The 22,878-nt window shown below is 33.2% G+C and overlaps 1 protein-coding gene across 2 annotated transcripts in view; it reads left to right on the forward strand.

The window, feature by feature from the left end:
• The window catches only part of DACH1 (dachshund family transcription factor 1), a 414,474-nt gene that overhangs the window by 354,863 nt on the left and 36,733 nt on the right, over window positions 1–22,878 (forward strand). The window contains exons 7-10 of one of the 2 annotated variants that reach the window (XM_089899464.1): window positions 6,260–6,411; window positions 15,153–15,300; window positions 18,278–18,421; window positions 18,921–19,033. In XM_089899464.1, coding sequence (XP_089755590.1) covers window positions 6,260–6,411; window positions 15,153–15,300; window positions 18,278–18,421; window positions 18,921–19,033 — 557 coding nt within the window. Of the gene's footprint in view, window positions 1–6,259; window positions 6,412–15,152; window positions 15,301–18,277; window positions 18,422–18,920; window positions 19,034–22,878 lie in introns of those variants that run through there. The other variant, XM_022577063.3, reaches the window with a different exon arrangement.

Below are 22,878 nucleotides of genomic sequence, written 5' to 3' on the forward strand. Positions count from 1 at the left end.
GATACATGAAAGTTTGTGACCAGTTTTTGATTTAAGATTACATTGTGGCATCAGAATTATTAGTTCCTATTGTCAAATTAAATCCAGAGTGTCTCGAGTAGGAATGAACCATGGTTGAGGTGTAACTGAGCTCAATTTAAATGACTGTGTTTTACATTTGAATGTAAGTTTCAAAATTTTTAAACACCAATACTTAATTTTTTAAAATTATTCATGCCTCTACTCCAGTTGGACAATGTGGCTGATGAGTTTCCAAAAACACCAGTAAACTTAACTTTATATACAGTTGTGATGGGAATTTATCAAAATGACCAAGAAAAATTTTTATTTCTATAAATAACTATTCACTTCTCTATAGACAGTACCATATTCTCCAGAATTTTTGTCAACATTTTTTTTTACTTTACCAGTATAGAAATATAACAGTTTCATGCAAACTTTCAGATCACTTGTAAACATTAAATATGGAAATTTTTCCATTTTAATACTGCTGCTATCTACTTCACATTAATATGAATAAATGTGAATTCCCTTGGAATGTATGGTTTTCTAAAAGGGAGTATTTTTCTACTTGGACCTTATGATATAATAAAAGATATCAGAGACAAAGATACACACACACACACACACACACACACACACACAAACTTGAAAACGAATATATAATTCAAACCCAAAGGGATTAGTTATGAAAATAACATATTAACAGGAAAGAAAACCTTTTCAAAGTAGAGGCTCATTACTTTTTCAAACAACATTGTTCCTTAGGATATCCTGCTAAATTGTTATGTGTGATAAGATGGGATGGAAAAAAGCCTGTCTTACAGCGGCATCAATCTTAGTGATAGTCATTTATTGATAAGTGACTTAAAATATGAGTAGAATCATGAGATGAAATGATGAAAAGAATGAAATATCATTTTTTCATACTTTATTGATTTTGGAGTTTTAAAATATTTTCTTCTCTTTTTTACTTTCTCTTTATATTGTCCTTTATGTTCTAATTGATGTTAATTGATTATGTGTTGTTGTAATTGTCATAATTATATTTGTTATAATTATTAAGATGTTAATCAGTAGCTTTTTCTGGTCAAAAGATGAAATCATTTGTTAGTTTATAATATGTGCTGTTCTGTTTTCCTTTAGAAAATCACTGTAGTTCCCTAGAACTAAATTAAAATACAAGAATACTTTAAAGTTAATAACCACTCTTTCTTAGGACTTTAAAAACAACAAGAACTCTTTAGAGAATTGGCATAACTACTGACCCCTACGGTTGTGGAGTATTTAAAAAGATTATGCCCTAGTTAATGCAGCTTTCAAAAGTGCTTACTTTATTCCTAGGAAGATGTACCCATCATTGCATCAGTCCCCAGTGTTGTGAATGACTGTCTTATAAATTTTTCAAATTTTATTAGAATTTATCAGATTGTCTAATTTGATAAAATGAAGCAAGATAATTTGACTCCTTATAAAATAGAGTTTGTAAACCTAAGTATAATCAATAGCTTTCTCTGAAATTTCGTGTTTGTGTGACTCATTCTTTTTCAGATGTTAACGAGATATCCATAAGTCTTTGGAATTTGTAATTAAGATATTGAAATTCAGATGCCAAATTGATGCACTATCACCCTCCAATCAATATAAGTGAAATTTCCACTTAACTAATTTTTATGATTTCTTATAAGGAGTAATAGAGAATGTGTAATTTTAGATTTGAGTGATACTAGAGTTTGTCTCATTCAACCTGCTAGTTTTTTAAAATTGAGGAAATTGAAGCCTGAAGAAGTTGTCCCATGTCCAAAGTAGCTGTTACTAACTGAACACTGAATTATTTTCATTATACATCCCAATGTATTCAGAAAGTAGTGTGCACAGTTTTAGTTATCTATAGCTGTGGAACAAATTGCACTAAAACTTAGTGGCTTAAACCATCATACATTTAAAATCTCATGATTTCTGTGAATCAAAAATCTGGGTACAACTTAGCTGGATACCTCTGGTTTAAGGTCTCAAGAGTTTGCAGTTATGCCATCAGCGTGGCTTGCAGCCTCATCTAAAGGATTGACTGGGCACGGAGAATCTTTCAAGCCAACTCATGTGGTTTTTGGCAGCCCTGTCTCTTGTCCTTTGTCCCTGAGCAGGGCTGTCTCATGACATTACAGCTGGTTCCTCCATGGCAGGAAATATAAGGAAAGGGAGAGAGAGAGAGATGGAAACAGACTTTCTACAGCTGAATCCTGGAGGTGACATCCTATCACATTTGCTTTATTCTGTTTGTTAGGTCTAACTCAGACTAAGGGAAAGGTTCTATATGGGATGTGAATAACAGCAGGGAGGAATCATCAGAGGCCATCCTGTAGGCTACTATATACCTGCCACCTGCTCAGAGAAAATACTTCCCCAGTACTTGTCAAGTAAATTAAAATACTTATTTATTAATTAAGTTCTTTACAGTAAAACGTCTCAGGTAATGGAATTGGAATATGGACTCTTGGTTGAACAATAGTATTCTATATATGTTATTCTTTCTGATTTTATACTGTGATTATGAAAAAGTATGCCCTTGTACTTATGAAATATGCAGTGAAGTCTTAAAGATTAAAGAGGGAAGATGGTTCAGACATACATACACATGCACAGAGCAAGAGACGGACAGAGACAGAGAAATAATTAAAGACCAAATATGGCAAAATGTAAACAATTTAAACAATTTGAGGAAGGAATTAAATTTGTTTCCAAGGTCTGGTTTAATAAATTACCACAATAAAACAATAGAAATTCATTTTAAATTACCACAATAAAACAATAGAAATTTATTTTCTCATAGTTCTGGAGACCAGGGGTCTAAAATCAAGGTATCAGCATGATGAGCTCCCTCCAAGAGACGAAAAAGGAGAAACTGTTCTTTACCTCTTCTAGCTTCTGGTGGTTGTCAACATTCCTTGACTATGGCCCCCAAATTCCAATCTTTGTCTCCATCTCCACTTTGCCTCCTCCTCTTCTCTGTGGCCCTCTTCTGTGTCTCAAATTTCCCTCTGCCTTTCTCTTATAAGGGCACTTGTCGTTGGATTTAGGGCCTATCCTACATCAGGATGATCTCATCTCAAGATCCTTAACTTAATCACACCTGCAAAAACCCTCTTTCCAAATAAGCTAGAATTACTGGGATCCAGGGATTGGACATGGACTTATAGTGGGGGCCAGGGGGCTACCATTCAATACACTACAGAAGTATATAGGGATTCTTTGTTCAATTCTTGCAACTTCTCCATAAGTTTACAATTATTTAAAAGCATAGTATCAAAGAACAAAAAACAGAGATTACATTGTAAAATGCCATAATAATTCAACGAGAATAGCATCTGACAAGCTAACTTTCTTTTAAAGATAAAACTTTTAAAAATGTACAGATATATCAAGCTGCAATAGGTGTTTTGTGAATTTGTGCTTCATCATCATTCATTGTTTGAAGTCAGTGGAGATTATGTGATGTCAAAACACTCTTCCACGTTGTCTGGCTTCTCAAACTTTTGCTTTAATCTTCTTAAGACATTTAGGATATCAAAGGTCACTTTTATTTCAAAAGGAATAACTGTGTTCCCAATTTTACTATCTTTGTAGGAAGACTGAGACTTTCTATGATGTTAATTGCCACAAGATGACAACTTTTTCTCAGACAGTAGGGTCTTGAAGCCAAAGGAATATTTTTGTTTTGTTCGATCTTTGATTAATTTATTTGTCTCCTTTTCAAATATGTTTATTGATCTTAAGAATCACTCTTTTTTCATTTCTTTATAGCTGTCATTGTGCCCTAAATTTGATTGAGTGAAAGTGGCTTAATACAGTATCTCAACCATATAAAATGATAAATAAATGAATCTAATCACATAATACCATACTACATGATAGTCTGTTCACACTTACCTGAAGCCGTAAGGGCAAAGATGAGCATTCCACTGAAGCAACTGCAGAAAAAAAAAAAAAATGACATTCACACACACACCCCACATATTCCTACACATAAACAAGGAACAATTTTAATCCTACATTGGGAAAAAATTGGAGTAGCTAACAGAATAATGATGGAAGACAAAATGTTTTACTAACTATAAGAATTAGCTACTTTATAATTGGAATCTGTCACTAGGGTCTAGATGAGCTCTTAAGACTTGCAAGTTGTATTTTTTAACATCACTTCTCCAGTTTCTAGTACATTGTTTAAGTAGATATTGGTAATATTAAGTAAATACATATATAAATGTATATATCATGAGTGATTAATGGATTAACTCACACAATAGCCAAACGTAGTCAAGCATAAATGTGTTGGTTAAGTCAAGTAGTCATGGGAATTATGGAACTTATAATCAAATGTGTGTGTGTGTGTATACATACATTTGATGCTTTTTGCTTGGACAACCTTTAAGAATTGTGGAGTCATAGACTCTAATGCTGAAAGCAAACTCAGGTGGTCGTCTGGTTCTATGCCTTTCTTCAAGAGACAAGCAATTATTATCCCCATGATCTATTAAGCCACACTTTCTTTAGCATGTGACAGCTAAGGTGATGCTGATCAAAAAATATAGCTCTTTATTCTTAAACAATTTCACATGCACATAGATGTTTAACAAGCGCCTTTGCAGAGCTATCATGAGAAAACGCTAGCAGCCTTGGTCTGGAGGAGTAATTTATGACAGCTAGGTAAATGGTGTCCAAGATCACCTTGATCATATTAGCCACATAGTAGCCCTACCCCTGCACTGCAGGCTTTCTTTAACCCTGGTGACAAGAGTGATTAAAAAAAATAAAGAACACAATGAGTCCTACGCAGGCTGCTAACTCTGTTTCTTCTTCTAGTACCTGCTGCCTCAGATCATCTGTCAGTGAGTTAACAGAGGAGGGAGTGGAAAGAGAAACTGCTAAGGAATGAGTGAGTGTGTATGAGAGCAGGGTAGTTAACAGAAGGCCTTGTATCCGTCACTCCCCTCCCCAGCCTTTCTTCCCTTTTGGTTCATTAACTAGAAATGTGGAAAGGTGAGGGAGATGAATTTAACTTGTCCTGACATTAGTCAGAGACAGAGAAGTGCGGCAACTTCCAGAATATTTCTGCCCCAGACAGAGGGAATTGGAAAAGGTGTTGTGTGGTTAGGTGTTGTAATGAAAAATAAAGAAATGATTCAGGAGAACAGTGGAATCAAATTATAAGCATAAAGGTAAGTGTGCTGAAGTTTTTAGCCACTTGCAAAATTAAGAGATATTATCAGGACTGTGCAAATATATTGCTCTAATTTTCCTGGGGTGAAATATGAAAATATTTACAAAATTGAGAATCCCGCCCTGAATAAAATTTTCTCTGTGATATAATAGACTAAAATAAACCATACTAAGTATCTATTTTAAAATGTTTAAATAATAAAGAACTGAATAAGAAGATTTCACCGTGAGAGTAAAAAGAATTTGTATCTGGGCATTATTCTAAGTTGCTTACAATGTTGGAGAATGTTCAATAAGCAAAGTAAAGGTTAATTTATCTTAGAAGGTTTTATATTTGATTTTTGAAATGTTTTGAGAGTTGTATATTATTACCCTTTCTTTAGACCCCTTTTTCATGTTTAAAAAACTAGTTTTTCAATATGAGGTGAGAGGTATTCAGGGCCAAAAGAATTAGATCTTTAGTTTTCATGATATTGAATTATTCAATTATAATTGAGAAAGAATATATTTGATTCCAGTTTTTATTTTAGTCGTGGAATTAAAGGTTTTAATTGTATATTCACTTGTAGATTCCTTAAGAATATATTTGAACAAATCATTGATATATAGGAAGGGTTAATTGAGAAAGAGACACTAATATACATAGCATTTCTCCTATATGAAGCTCTAGAAATACCCTATTGTCAATCCGAACAGAACAAACTAAAATGAGATAATTGGGAAGGTGCCCATAAAGTCAGCCTGAATATATTATCACAACTATATATGAGATAATATTTGTTTTAAAAAGATTCTATGGCACTGTAAACTCAGTCTCATTAGAGACTGCATTTAAGAGGCTTATAAAGTTACTCATTAATGTTATCTTGTTGTATCTCCACAGCTTTTTCATTAAAGAAAATTCAGCAGAAAGCATTTTCTCCTGATAGCAGGAACCAATTTGCAATAAATGTTCTGGAAACCACTAGGGAAGCCATTACTGAGGTCTAATAAAAACAGACAAGCGTAACTTGTTCTATATTTTTGTTTCAATCACATACAGATGAGACCCCGCTTTCCACACCAACTGCAAGAGACAGCCTTGACAAACTTTCTCTAACTGGGCACGGACAACCACTACCTCCAGGATTCCCATCTCCTTTTCTGTTTCCTGATGGATTGTCTTCCATAGAGACCCTTCTGACTAACATACAGGTAGGACTTTTTCACAGTCTGGGAGAAAGGAACGTGGAAGGCTCAGTTATCTATTTTTCCCAAATTCATACTATTCCAGCTTAATCCATTCTTGAGATTGACTGAACCATGGTATTGAAATTTTTCTAGCAATTTAAGATTTTAAACTTACTACACAAATCAAATTGATTAGAAATACTCAAATATGTATATATTACGCACATTAATATACACATATTAAGGTGTATACACCTTAATGAAAACTTAGATGCAAATGACCTAGGCCTTTTAAAAATTATTCTGCCTAAATGCCTTCCTTATTGCCAATTAATGGGAGGAATCTAACTGTTTAAGTTTGTCTGATGTACTAAATGACAGTATACCAGTGCTAATAAATATTTAGCTATTTTTAAACTGCTGGCCTTTCGGTGAGGAAATGATATGTTTAGTCATTCAAATATGTCTAAAGTAAAAGAATCCAAAAAATCCCTTCTTTCATAAATAAGTTTATTTCAGTTAATAGAGTTTCTTCAAAGAATAGACTTCAAAAAGCCATACAAAACTTTCCACGGATTTCCTATGTAGTCTTCAGGATGTATATTTTACGTACAGTACATTATGAATCAAAAATACTTACAGTTAGCAATAACATAGAGCATGGAGCCAAAATAATAAGAGTGTTTGGGATAAAAGAAAGCATAATTTTCTTGCCCACACATGAAGTGGTCATGTGGACCCCAGATGGAGATTTTTGCCCTCTACTTCAACACACTTGGAATAGCTAGTAGTAAGCATACGCTTACAGATACTGTGCTGGTAATTTTTTTTTTTTTAATCTTTGCTCAAGCACTCAATCCTTAGTGATATTTTTCTGTACACATTTCCTACCATATTAAACTTTCTCCCAGTAGAAATGTAATTAATTTTATTTACCCCTCCAAGGACATAACAGAAGGCCTTTAATGTAACATATCTTCTCATCTATTAATATGGCATTTTTAATACTAACGTAATTAGAGTCTCCAGAAATGTATTCAACTTTAAGGTTTTATATCTCAGTAATTGAAATAAATCATCAGTCTAGCCTAAATGTAATCAAGGTTAAATAATTGATTATGTTTTAGAATAAACATAAAACTTATTTTTTTCAAAATTTGGCCCATATTATTGTTTTCCAAGGTAGAGTTTTTAATGAATTTCTCCTTTGTCAAATTAAATGCTTTCAGAAAATATCCCTCAACGTTTTAAAATGGACTCTCTGAGAAGTAAGGGAACAATTTATTTTCTTATGTATATAACCCCATATGAAGCTAAGCATTTAACTTAAATTTCTCCATTTAGGTGTCTGTATCTTCACTAACTAAAACCTCTTTAACCAGGAAAGTGGTAATTTAATTTCAATTTCAGCAGAGAAAACATTTCTGTGTAAACATTCACTAGTATAGACCAGCTTGCTCATCTGAAGAGTGGGTTTACACAGGGGCCCTTGCATTGTGTGTAAAAACCACATCACTAAGTCAAATTCTGTCAGTTTGAGAGTGTTTTTCCACCCACCCCTGGCCAGTAATACCCAGACTGGAAATATCTGCATCACCTCAAATTGGAATTATTTCTTTAAAGAAAAAAAAAAGGAAACTTCAGTTTTCAAATGTACAAATTTTAGACAAATAATTTATTTTATGGAATATATCTCTAGATTTAATATACTCTCTAACCTTCCAACCAGCCTTGAGAGGGTATATTTTAGGAAGAGTTGATGATAGGATGATCATCAAGGCAAACTAAGTTATTTATTTCTAGTCCCAAATCATAGGAAACTGTGTCTGATAAAGTTAGAACGCCTACAATAAGAATACTTCATTTAAAATAAATTATGCTTGTTCACTTCAGTCTTGCATATATATAAGTATGTATATATATGTAGATATTATATATTTATATGTATGGATTTAATACCTATATACATGTATATGTGCATGCACATATGTGTACATAAGGTAAAATAAAGATGAAAAATCTTATTGAGTTCCATGCACAGTAATACAAACACACAATACATACATACATACATATATACATGTATATATATATATATATACACACACATTAGACACACATACTGGATTTATGTTCAGTAATGGCTTCACATTATTTTGCAAAAGGTCATAGATGCTAGCTCTTTTATTATTGTCACATATATTGAGTTATAGTAATATCCTAGGAATGGTATAGAATGTTTAAACAGTCATGACCCTGGCTTATGGGGCATACAGTATAAATGTGTTTGCTGTCCAAATTCTAATTTGGGTAATTACATTCTGTCTACCTCAATTTCCTCTGCAATTTCAATTATATATAATGGGGTTCTCTGCTTTCTGTTTCAAATGGTAACACTCTTTTGGCGTGGTAAGTTTAAAGCTCCATATTTCCTTTGAAGGTATTTTATCACAATGACAATGAAAAAGAATTGAGTTAAAAATGTTTATATTTTTTACATCATACAATTTCATGTTTGAAACTAAAGGTTTTTTATGTATATTTGTTATTGTAATTAAACCCAAGACATTGGGTTATATTTAAATTTAGTGCACATAGACTCTATTTTTCCTTAAAGTTAATGACCAAACATCTCTTCAGAATAATTTAAGGAGTTATTGTTCTAATATTCAATAAGTTAATTTCATGATATTCTATAATTTGATAATTTTCAATTTTAAAATTTGTAATGATTACTACAGATGTCCTTTCCATAATGTGTTATCAGAATTGAATTTTCATAAATGTTATTTCTTAGTGCTTTAAAAGAGGGCCTGTGGAAAAATACTGTAGACTAGTATTTTAAAATATATATGTACTATATATAGTATAGAAAATACATATTTTATATATATCAATAGTATAGAAAAATATATGTAGTATAGAAAATATATATATATATTATATACCTTTAGGCACTAGATTTTTGCTAACTTCTAGAACTATACTGTTCTTTCTTAAAATTTGAGTGTTTCAGAAATTAAAAGTAATGAAGGATAAAGATATCTTCAGTAAAAGACAGCAATTTCACTTTAGTGAGAGATATGGATTCATTCTAGATTTTGCTTTTTAGGATTTTTAAAAATGTATTTTATATGGAATTTTATTTTATTTTTTTCAATGCGGGTAGTCTTTCATTATGGCTTCCTTAATCAAACACATCTGTGGAGAACTCCCTGTGAGATTATAGGTGAGGAAAGTAGAATTTTAGTGTCAATTTACTGGATGTGACACCTTCGATCATTGACTACCATTTGAACAAACTGAAAGGAGAATTTACCTACTTACTCAATCTGAGCTTTCATGCTGTAAAGAATAACTGGGATCTATTTGTACATAGGACCAGGAACAAATGATTTACATTGTTTATCCTATTTACAAGAATTATTTTAAATGACTTACAAATATTAAAATAAGAATAGGTAAATAAGTAAAAAGTAGAAAGGTAAAATAAGGTAGAGAATATAAAGTTTAGTTAGGGGTGAAGTTAGCACTAAAGATATATGCCATAAAGGGAGAGAGGATAGGAGTTTGGGTCAGTATGGTTTGTCTATGTGGTGGTATTAAACAAACAAGGAAGACCTAAAAGGGATGTTAAAACCACAATGCATGGCAGTCCCAGATTGGTTCATTATGGTCTAATAAATAAACATAATCTAAATGTTGTATTTAAGAAGTATTCGTTACTTCTATATTTAAGGGAAGACAGTGAAAAATAATTTGACCAGGGCTTCCCTGGTGGCGCAGTCGTTGAGAGTCCGCATGCCGATGTAGGGGACACGGGTTTGTGCCCCGGTCCGGGAAGATCCCACATGCCGCGGAGCGGCTGGGCCCGTGAGCCATGGCCGCTGAGCCTGCGCGTCCAGAGCCTGTTGCTCTGCAACGGGAGAGGCCACAACAGTGAGAGGCCTGTGTACCGCAAAAAAAAAAAAAAAAAAAATTGACCAAATATTCTGATTATACATATTCCAGTCTTTACATTTGAATGTCATGCCAGTAATGCTATAATTTATACATTTCAAAGAAATTAATCATTTTTCATTTGCATCATCAATACATATTTTTAACAGAGTCAAATAAGAGAATTAGAAGGAAACTTTTTGAAAAGGTAAACAACAAAATAGGACACTGGCTTCAAGATATGGGTAGACTAGAATCAGATATATTGGTCTTACATTATATCTTTTTATCTTTAATCATAATAATATATTAATCTTCTCCCCTTTTTTCCCATTACCAACTTGTGAAAAGAGATCATATAAAAAAAACAGTAAAATATAGCCAGTATTTTTAACCCAGTTTACTATAATGAAGACAGTAGCATTAACCTCTTAAAAATCTGGACTCTATATTGTATTTACTAATTTATATTGTATACAACGACAATAATAATAACATAAATAGTAAACCTAATATTTACTGAGTAATCTTAATGAGTCCTTATACAGGAAAAATACTCCTGTATAAGTCTCCTCTACTCTACTCCAACAGTACTTAACTTCTGGCACTTCTGATCAAGAAATGTCTGGTAGTTTTTCCCACACCAAGCAATTCTGCAACCCCAGCTGGGTGCCCTACAATTTAACTCAATTCTGGCACTATCTACCTAGAGATAGCATTAGATCTCACAGGTTAGGAGTTCAGTCCCACAAGACTGCACTCCTTGCCCTCATTTCCATTGTCAATTTTAAGTCCAGATTATAACCTGTGCTTGTGACCAACCAGCTACAGATTGGAGGTTCCCACCACCCCCCGCCATGAGTTCAATTAATTTGTTAGAGCAGCTCACAGAACTTAGGAAGATGTTTTACTTACTAAATACCCAGTTTATTATGAAAGATGAGAAAACCAAGGTCAAGAAGGAGCAGATGACTTGTCCAATATAACTCAGGAGCAGCCAGATAGAAGAGATGCATAGGGCAAGGTATGTGGGATGAGGCATAGAGCTTCTGTGCCCTCTGCACATGCCACCCAGCCAGTACCTCCACATGCTGACCAATCCAGAAGCTCTCTGAACCTCACCCATCCTTTAGGGGCTTTCCAAAAGTCTACTTAGTAACAGAAACTCAGGTGTAGTTGCAAGGGGCTTATTGTGAATAACAGATGACCCATTTCACCTCTGTTTCTCTTATCACTTAGGAAATTCTACCCATTGTAGGATCTCTAGACACCAATATCCAGTGTAGGATACCTAGAAGTGCTTCTGATGGAGAGGTCATTGTTAATCGACTTCGGAGAACAGTAACCATAACATTATACCAAGTATAGCTATAACTTTTGTCACAAGAGCTGTGAAAATGTGTTAGTTGATACTGTGCTATCATATATTTTTTCTGTCTATAAAAGTTCCTGGTTTCAAGGCACTCTATTCCTTCTCATCCTGGAAAGAAACAAAAGAAAAAAAAAAGTTAAATAAGCTAGGGATTTCTGATCCAGGCTTAGTCAACTTACTAGTTTGGGATCTTGGATAAGTCACCTGTTCCTTCTGGACCTTGGTTTTCTAATATTTAAAAGGTTTTAGTTAGAATAGGTGATGGCTAAAAATCTCCTCCAACTAAGTTATTTACTTTCATTAGAAGCAACAAATTATTGAGCACAAATTTTGGCACATGAGTTTCAGTGACATTCATGGAACCTTACGTGTCATCTGATTCCGAAATAAATGTGTACAAAATACAAATATGGATTAAGTAAGCTTTTCTTCCTCTAGGATCTAACTAGCAAATTAAGAAATGTTTCTTTTATATCAGTACATCTTATACAAACAGATATTTGTACTTCCTAGGCTATAGAAATAGTTGAGATATTGCTAGATTAATCAGTGTCCTTAAATATATATATATATGTATATTATATATATAATAGACTCATTCTCTGAAAATTATGGGAATAATTTAATTTACATGGTAGATCATTTCAGAAAACAAAAATGTTTGTGTATTATGACAACCATTATGCCTGACCTATAGAAAAGAAATTTGAGGTCAAACAACTGCTGTGTCATAGAGTAAGCTTAAAATGCATTTCTTCACAACTGTCATGGTCCAACTTCAACATCATGAGAACTGACCTCCCCTTGGAAGCAAATTCACGTTTTAAGCCCCGTGTATTTCACTGTCATCGTAGAATTTTCTTGATGCTGCACGACCACATGAAACCCAGCATTTAGTGTGACCTTTTGCATATGATCTACCTGGAAAACTTACAGAAGTCACACAAATCTGAAAGTACTATTATCGTTGATGGTTAAAATGGTGTCCCAGTGATTTGTAGATGTTGTGAACACTACTTGCTGTTGCTTTTCCCAGCTCCCTGCTGCACTGAAATTTAATCGGTTTTCTGTATTTTTTGCAGCAGAGCGGTCACAGGCAATACCATATTTTTTGCATATGCATCTGTTTGACTCTAGTGAAGATTTTTGTTCACACTGGACTCCTGATGTGCACTGATTTAAAGTCTAAAAATGAAACTTAATTTTATACAGCTTATAAGTATTCCCTAGATGGTATTGGATCCTATAAGCTAATATTTTTCAGACATAAGCAGCAGGAATAGGTAATATATTACCATTAGTGACATTAGCAGCAACAGTAACAAAAGGAAACAGTAAATATAAATGTTCTTAGCAACTTCATACTTTACAACAAATATTAATATAAAATTACACAAATTAGAGTTGCAGCTTAACATTATTCAACATGTTTATTCATAATGATTGTTTCATATTTTAAAAATGCCAAAATATTGTGTTTTGTCAGCCAAGGACAATAATAGTTTAATAGTAATTTATTTTAAACAGCTACTGATAATACAACCAATCAACACATTAAGTGGTGCCAACATTGGCATCTTGCTAAATAATATCTAGACATTGCACAGAGAGTACATCTTTCAAAGATAAGTCAACAAGAGCAATCAGAACAGAAAATTAGAATTTGGTATCTTAGAATTAAAATACAGCAAAACTAAAGTTTTAATTGGGGTGATCTAAAAGGGCACTTGATGTAATGATCTCTTTTATTTGTTACTAATTGTTTGTTTCTGATGAAGAAGAAACATACACAGGAATGTTACTGAATTAAGATGGCAGTTTTCTTAGCAGCTATGTTTTATTGCTAAAAACAAAATAGTAGGGAGGGATGAACTGCCACATAGAAATTCTCTGGTTTGTTTCATATCACAAGAATTAATCCATAAAACTCAGGGTCAGTAACAACAAATATGAAATAATTTATATGTGCTTGAAAAGAGATTAAAAATGGCTTGTGACAATGCTACATCAGTGGGCTGAGCTGAAGGTACATTCCTATTGCACTAATAAGTCAAGCTGGAGTTGAAATTCCTGAATCAAACTGCTTGTGGTGTCTCCTGCAAAGGGGTCACATTCTAGAATATATCTACAATTGGCACTAACTTCCATTTCATTTCTAATTTCAATTGAAAAATTCAGCTGCTGATGTTCACAAACCAAAGCAAAACATCTTCTTCAAAACAGCATTTTGTATTGCTGAGTTGATAAGGATGGAAATTTTAGCTCCAATTTTTACTAATAAGTTTACTAATAATTTTCTAAAGCATCTTAGAAGAGAACACATGCAGAATGCTTTGTATATGTTTTACATATTCTCATTTTCAAAAACCTGAGAATACTACTAATTTTTTAAAATAGAATACAGTCAAATTACATATATATGACTTTATGTTATATAAATAAATATAGTTTGCCTTCACCGTATGCTCTTGAATTATTATATATACTATCAAATAGTCCCCTAAAAGTTATCCTCTGTTTATAGCCATTTTGATTGCCTTTTTAAAAATAATGCACTATTAAGCCACTAAGTTTTGGATCCCTTACACATATTATGTAGCTCGAGAAAAATATACCAGTATTATAATTTCTATTCATCAAAATTTAAAAAGCTACTCTGTGGTAGGCACTCTCTGGGTTTTAGGGACGTAGTACCCAATGAGAGAAAATGTCCCTGCCTCAGAGAGCTTACCTTTCAGTGGAGAAGATGCAACATAACGCACTAAATGAATAAATATATGACAAAATTACATAATAATGCTATGAAGAATTTTAAGGAGGGAATAAGCAGGTGAGTTTGGAGGGCTGTTCCAGATAGGATGGGAAGCGAAGGCCTTTCTTGTGTGGTGACGGAACAAACGTGTGATGAATGAAGGATGAGCCTTGCAAACTCGGGAGGAAAAGCATTCAGGAGGGTATCAGAAAGACCCAAGTCCCTGGTGCAGAAACAAATCAGTGCCTTTAGAAACGAAAGGCCACTGGTGTCGCATATAATCTCAGTAGGGAGTAGTAGAAAATGAGCCCTGAGAGATAGGTGGGTACTGCCAGCATCACGTGGGCTTATATAAACTATGTCAGATAATTACACGTGGAACAGCTCCAGTCTAATTTTCTCCACAGTATTTATTTCTTAGACACGCTTATGTGCTACCCTCATATAGTTTTAAATCTAGATATTCTAATTAGAAGCAGTTGAACCTGCATGCCAAAAATATTTGTCTTTCTAAAATAGTTTAATTAAATTTAGATTTTTTTTCTTTAGTTATATTATTTGTCCTAGTGAGTACAGAGTGACTGCACAATAGGAGCCAAAGAATTTGATAAGTGGGTTGTTCTCTTTTAAAATACTTTAAAGTAATGAATGAAATGTGCTTCATACCAAAATATTACAATTCTGAATACCTTCTTTGTACAGGGGCTCTTGAAAGTTGCCATAGATAATGCCAGAGCTCAAGAAAAACAGGTTCAACTTGAAAAAACAGAATTGAAGATGGATTTTTTAAGGGAAAGAGAATTAAGGGAAACACTTGAGAAGCAGTTGGCGATGGAACAAAAGAATAGAGGTATTTTCAAACTTCCAACTAAGTCTAATACTTTATGTCAAATATTCAACATAACAATACTATGTTTCATGATTTACTGTGAGACCGTAACTTTTTTGTTTTTACTTTTAGCTAAATTTTAGAGCAGGATTTGAATCCTGGGCTTACTGTGCTTCTTAATCTCCAAAGTACATTGTTTCTCTTCTGTTCATACCTCAAGGGGTTGAAATATATCAATGATATCATTAATCACATAATTTTTATTGCTTACAGCATTTAACAAATTCATAATTTTAAGATAAGAAGGTGCTCTGATAAGATGGCAGCCATGAAGAAAAATTTTATATTCATTCACAATTGCCCTTTGAAAAACTTAAAGTTATAAAGCTAAACTAGAAAATACTGATTATTCAGGCGAAGCAGATTTAGTAAGATATTTATCAACTGAAATGGGAGACTGATGAATATCTGAACAAATGACCAAAGTTGAGTGTTTGTATAATTTTCTTTCTGAATGCCTCATTTTTCTCCAACAAGGTCAAATACACATCAGAGTAGAAACTGATATGAATTTTTATTGGGTAAAAATAATGATATTATCAATCTATGATCTGCTTTTTACACACTTTACAGTGCATGTATAGATAATTTTGAAGGTCATTCATATTTATGTGTTTATTTTATGTATGAAATCGAAGAGTATTTTCTTTACAACCACTTCCCGTTTGTCTCAGCTCTAAGGTTCTCCTCAGTATTCTAGAAGGGGGAGCTCCTTTTCTCTCATTTAATAAGTACCCATTATAAATACTCCACACTTTCTCCTTTGATATGTTTGACATGGTCATTTAAAAATCATTCTTTCTGTTTTGCTTTCAAAACTGGCAGGACTTAAAGGTTTTTCATTAGTTACTATGAAGCAACAGCTACTGGGTCCTGGGATGAGGCTGATTTGGGAAACTGTCACCCCAGGTGTATAGCACTGTTCTAAATAATGTGATTTCGCATAGATTTAGATACTAGAGTAATCAGAACAAGATAAACATTGATAGCAGGATATGTTCTAAGTGAACATGGTTCATTCTGTGGAACCATCTTCCATGAGATAGCCATGTCTTAATTTTGTTCTCACTAGGAGAAGTGTTTTTTTTTTAAGAAGACTTAAAAGCAGACCCTTGAATTCCTAAAGTAACCTTTTGGTTACTTGAGAGACTTTCAGAATTTTGTTGGTTCACAACTGTTAGAAGATTTACATTCTGTTTTATTCCTTTAACCACTAGAGGTATAGGGCAAAATGTTTCACAGATCACATCATGCACCTCCCATTTAATTAACTATGAACAACAAATTAAGAGTAATAACTATCAGTAATTATCTATTATGAGTGTGTCTATTGAAGCAGCATATTACCCTGAAGAGAGAACATGGCAATCCCATTTGCTTCAGTCACACAGGAGGAAGCAGTGAGCGGTCTATGGCAAGGCGCTGGATATTGAGCTTTCAGTGCCATGGGAGTACACAATCCAAATAAATAATTCAGAGATTACTGTTTCTTTTTAAAGGGACTTATAAACAATCATCTTTGGAAAGGGAAAGAGTAGGCAAGTAATTTTGTTAAGATAAGCATATGATTTTCACACTATTAAATAAAGGAAATTATCATTTATTTGAAACCAGTTTTGTTTTTCTTATAAGACTGTACTCAATGTACATTTTGATAAAATACAGTTTCTGTTAATATATAATACCAGCAACAATAAACTAGACAAGTTAATGGTCTGCCGTCTTAATAATAATGATTATAAAAATGGGATTTGTGTAAATTAGAAATTGAAAGTAAAACTCTTACATGAGCCATTATTACCTTATTTTATATTTTGAGTAAATATTGTGCTAAATAACAAATGTTGTTCTTTAATCTGTAGTAAGTAATCATATAATAAACTTGGAATGATTACTTCTTGTGACTAACTCTACCAGAAGGATTTTCTAACACTGATTCTTTCACATTCACATCCACAATGTTTATCAACTATCCAAGAGAAAATTATTTCAAAGCAAGGACTTTTATGATTTCCATATGCTGATTGCTTACTTTATATATAGTATAAAAGTTAAAACAATGATCAATTATTGTATGAAAGTACAGTTAACGTACATTTTGTGAGGAACATTTGTTATTATTTATTGATTACCTGTTATATACAAATATATAAATTGTCCAGTAGGAGAAAAATTCATCATAGTTAACTTTTTGTATCATAAGCTACTTTTTTATATAAGTAGCAGTGAAGTTTTATACTCATCAGATTCCTGCAGAGTAAAAGTAAAACTTTCTTGAAATATGTTATAGTGCATATATATTTACTATGAAGAAATTATTAATATCTCTAAGAAAATTGCAATAGCTTCATCCAAAAATATCTGCTTATATGTGTTAACAATAATTAAGATTATTTAGCTCCTCATAGACAGTAATATTTGTTGCATTTTCTAAAATTTCAAGAAAGAGTTATTAAAAATTTTGCTGGTGCAACAGTTTTGTAAAGCATTTATAGGGGAAATGCTCCATTTACTACTCAAAATTGATGCTTCATAAAGAGATAGGAGTCATAAAGTTTTGCACTATTCAGACTACTTTGTGTTAGTCTGATTCCAGGGCAGAGACTAAGCCACAAAATTTACTTAATCAGTCTTCCTTTATTAGTGAATAGAAATATCTATTAAAATTAGTTTCCCATTAAATCTGCCTCCACATATGACAATTAGAGTCAATCTTGTAATAGTTCAAAGCTAAATAAAAATTGGCCTCCTTAGATATTTTACTTAGATTTATTTTAGGTTAAAGTGGGTTGCTGTTTTTAAACTTCCTCTGCATAGACAGATGCAGTCCAGCAAGGAAAAAAAAAAAAAGAACATTACATAAAACACAGACCATTTGTGGAAATTTGATCATTGCAAAAAATTTAAAATATAATAATGTGCATATACTCTTTTCTAGCCATAGTTCAAAAGAGGCTAAAGAAGGAGAAGAAGGCAAAGAGAAAATTGCAGGAAGCACTTGAATTTGAGACAAAACGGCGTGAGCAAGCCGAACAAACACTAAAACAGGCAGCTTCAGCAGATAGTCTCAGGGTCTTAAATGGTAAGAGGATGCATCTTTATGCATGGCTAACTAACTTTCATTTTGAATACTCAAAAGGCAATTTTAGACATGTGTTTGTGGTTTTGTATATTTCTACGGCTTGTGATTCATTAAGCTCTGCTTGAAAGCAGGGTGGGCAGAAGAGTCATATGTGTTGGGGGAAATGTTTTATTTCATAGGTGCTTCCACAGTTTTGTTACTTCAGTATCTGAGACTTGACATTGCTTCTCTATTTAACCAAATCTGTCTGTACTGAAACATAATAAAATATTAATCTGAGAAGTTCCCAACCCCCCATCTCATTTCATGAACAATTTTGCATTATTTATCCGTTCAAATCTTCTGATAGTTCTCATGGTTATAGTCTTTGTTCAACCTTTAAAAGATGACAAAGATTTATGTAATTTTAATTCAGCACCAAAGTAACAGGTTGCTTTTTCTTAAAGGACAATGAGAATCAAATGAAATGTGTGTCACTCTTAACTTTCTGTGCTTTTAGACTCTCTGACCCCAGAGATAGAAGCTGACCGCAGTGGCGGCAGAACAGATGCCGAAAGGACAATACAAGGTAGGAATTTGCAAAAGGCTATAAATCTAGATCTTGCTCTATGAGTTTTTCCTCCGCTTTAGCCTGCTATTCAAGCATGTAGCCTACCATCTGGGCCACATCAAAACAAGTTCAAACAAGGTCAAGTTCATCTTGCTTGTTTATATGAGTGAATTCATTTTGTGCTGATAGACTTTCTTTAAATTAACAGGTCATTTCTGTTTATACAATGCAATTAAAAAAGAATAATTAATTTTAAACAAGGTATGATTTAATCTTGAACACAGTAAATGTGTTTTATTGAATGCTTGAAGCCCAATCTAACACACGAAGGGTTTATAAGTTCTATATCAGTAAATTCATGAGTTAATCAACTAGGTAGTTCTTAAAATTTGAAATTGTCTTCTTTTTGTTCTTGTGACATTACATACAAAATAGGCCAGTTGAAAGCTAACAATAAATAAGATTGTTTGGTCTTATGTGGGTTTTCCAAATGTTCTGTGTGCCACTATATACATTTTAATAACACAAATCTGCTGAGAAATATCATATATAGAATACTAAAGGGAGTTTTATTAAACACTCAGAAGAGCAAAATATTTATATTGCCGAGACCACACTATTAAGGAAAGAACAAAATCTGAAGGTAGCGCTTATAGTCTAACATCTATTCTAGACAATAAACTCAATCTAACAGCATGAATACTAAACAGTAAAAAGAGCATTAAATGAAGATGATTCTTCAAAGGGAAGCCTTGAACTGCTAAAATCCTCCCAATTGCTTTTATTTTGCATTTTAGGCTCAATCATTTTGGGGATGTTGTTTGACGTTAATCATGGTACTTAATCAGTTTCAAAAGTATCATTCTTGGTTTAGTGTAAAGGAAATATAATGTTGTAAAGTATCATACATGCAATAAATAAAAATTGGAAACTTGAAACATTCCTGGAGAATGTTTTTTGCTTGTTGATTTTAACTGACATCATGATAATTATTTTTTAAATCCTAAGGCTTGAACCATATGTTATTACGAGACACCTTCTTGGATATACAAGATTAATGCACCTGTAGATGTAGAAAAGACTTCATTGTTTTAGAGCATTATGGACTTCAGTAAAATTATATATGTGGGTGCATCTAATATTATTAAAATCAAAAGATTTCTGTTGCATCTCCAAAGAATTGCACACATATGTAAACAATATGTGCTAAAACAAAGCCAGTCCTCTTTATCAGGGGCAATAACCTCAATAAGGCCAATGTAAATAATCAGCCCTGGTTTGTGTGTTTGATGCCTACTCAGGCACTAACTTAGCTAATGTCCAAAGTGGTCTAAGGAAGCACATAAGTCTCTAGGTAGATGTGATATATAAATTATCTGATATCCACAGAATCCTCAAGGTGGTCAGAACTCAAACTAAGAAAAATTATAGACAATATATTCCTTCACACAAATGGGAGGTTTAAGAAAGGATTAGGCAATGATTAAACATTTTTGCATAGTTGACATAATATATAGTTCATGAGTTTGCTATCAGCAATATTTTGCCCATCAATAAGGCCATAATTATTTTTATTTGAATTTGTAAAACTCCATATATTCAAATATATTAATATATTTCAATATAGATAAGATCTCGCTATCTAGGTTGAAGTTCTGACAACTCTCAATTTCTATTACGATTTACTTAATACTCTGAAGAAAAATTTTAATAATAAATTGCCTTCTTTTTGCCATCCGGAATGCTGTCAGTTGTATAACATAGAAAACCCACTCAAACAACTTAATAATTAAGGAAATGAAACATTTGAACACAATTATACATAGTTACTTTAAGCAAATATAAAATTTATGGGGTTATTTATTGCTTTGGTTTAATTGTAATATAAAACATTTTTTCACTTCATTCATTCATTCAGCTTGTCGAGTAAAAAGATGGGTTCTTCAAGTCTAATATGAATGATCAGCAATATTCTACCTTGTGTATACTTGCACTTGGATTTAGTGATTTTCTTATACTGTTCATTGAAGAGTTTTCTGTAAAACATTTAACTAATATTAATGATTTTAATTACATAATATGATTTTTTCTCAAATGTAATCTAAAAAAAAAACACTTTAGATGAATCTGCATTTCTATGTGTTAATTGCTAAAAGTTATTTCACTAGCACTTGAACTACCTAAGACTTTTAATATACAAAAGCAGAGATCATCTTTTGCTACTTGAACCCCAGTAAATAAGCTCATTTGGCCCTTTGAAACTTTTTTTAAACCTGGAAACTAAATTCATAAATTTGGAAGCTAACAAAAATAACAAAATTAATGATTAAGAGACAATATCAAAGAAAAAAAGACTGTATTTAGTAAAATTCGGAAACTAAGATCAAGAATGGGAAAGGCAAAGAAGAAAGAACCAGAATTCATTGCTAATTTGTGAAATGGTCTATGTCAGGCATTCTGGAAGCTATGAGCATGTGTTGCTTCACACTTCAAGAATGACACAAACACAGCCTTGTTCCCTTCACTTACTTTTTCTCAGTGTCCCCAAGCCCAGGCATTATGATAGTCTTTGTATTCTTTCTTGCTCCCAATCCAATCATAACTGAAATTATGCTGTACTCCAAAATAAACTCAACTTAATTAGGAAAAAAAAGGGAAACTCACATTTCTTTATACTTGTCATATACTCCTTTATTTTTAACATTTTGGCAATAAATAAATGCCATGCTTGGCCCAGGAGTTAGTCACCTAGCAGTCAGGCACTTAAATACTACTCAGTGACCCCCAAATTGATGTTGCCTCGTCAGTATTTACTTATTTTATTTATTTTCTTAGGGGTAATTATTAATTATTGTTAACATTTTTATTGGAGTATAATTGCTTTACAATGGTGTGTTAGTTTCTGCTTTATAACAAAGTGAATCAGTTATTCATATACATATATCCCCATATGTCTTCCCTCTTGCATCTGCCTCCCTCCCACCCTCTCTATCCCACCCTTCTAGCTGGTGACAAAGCACCGAGCTGATCTCTCTGTGCTATGCGACTGCTTCCCACTAGCTATCTATTTTACATTTGGTAGTGTATATATGTCCATGTCACTCTCTCACTTTGTCCCAGCTTACCCTTCCGCCTCCCCATGTCCTCAAGTCCATTCTCTAGTAGGTCTGCATCTTTATTCCGGTCTTGCCCCTGGGTTCTTCACAACCTTTTTTTTTTTTTTGATTCCATATATATGTGTTAGCGTACGGTATTTGTTTTTCTCTTTCTGACTTACTTCACTCTGTAAGACAGACTCTAGGTCCATCCACCTCACCAAATAACTCAGTTTCCTTTCTTTTTAAGGCTGAGTAATATTCCATTGTCTATATGTGTCACATCTTCTTTATCCATTCATCTGTTGATGGACACTTAGGTTGCTTCCATGTCCTGGCTATTGTAAATAGAGCTGCAATGAACATTGTGGTACATGACTCTTTTTGAATTATGGTTTTCTCAGGGTATATGCCCAGTAGTGGGATTGCTGGGTCGTATGGTAGTTCTATTTTTAGTTTTTTAAGGAACCTCTGTACTGTTCTCCATAGTGGCTGTATAAATTTACATTCCCACCAACAGTGTATGAGGGTTCCCTTTTCTCCACAGCCTCTCCAGAATTTATTATTTGTAGATTTTTTGATGATGGCCATTCTGACTGGTGTGAGATGCTATCGCATCGTAGTTTTTTTTGTTTGTTTGGTTTTTGTTTTTGTTTTTGTTTTGCGGTATGTGGGCCTCTCACTGTTGTGGCCTCCCCTGTTGCGGAGCACAGGCTCCGGACGTGCAGGCTCAGTGTCCATGGCTTACGGGCCTAGCTGCTCTGCGGCATGTAGGATCTTCCTGGACCGGGGCACGAACCCGTACCCTCTGC

Source organism: Delphinapterus leucas, chromosome 18 (assembly GCF_059928025.1).
Source record: "Delphinapterus leucas isolate spDelLeu-1000000601 "Yukka" chromosome 18, BTC_Dleu_Yukka2, whole genome shotgun sequence".
Lineage (NCBI taxonomy): Eukaryota > Metazoa > Chordata > Mammalia > Artiodactyla > Monodontidae > Delphinapterus > Delphinapterus leucas.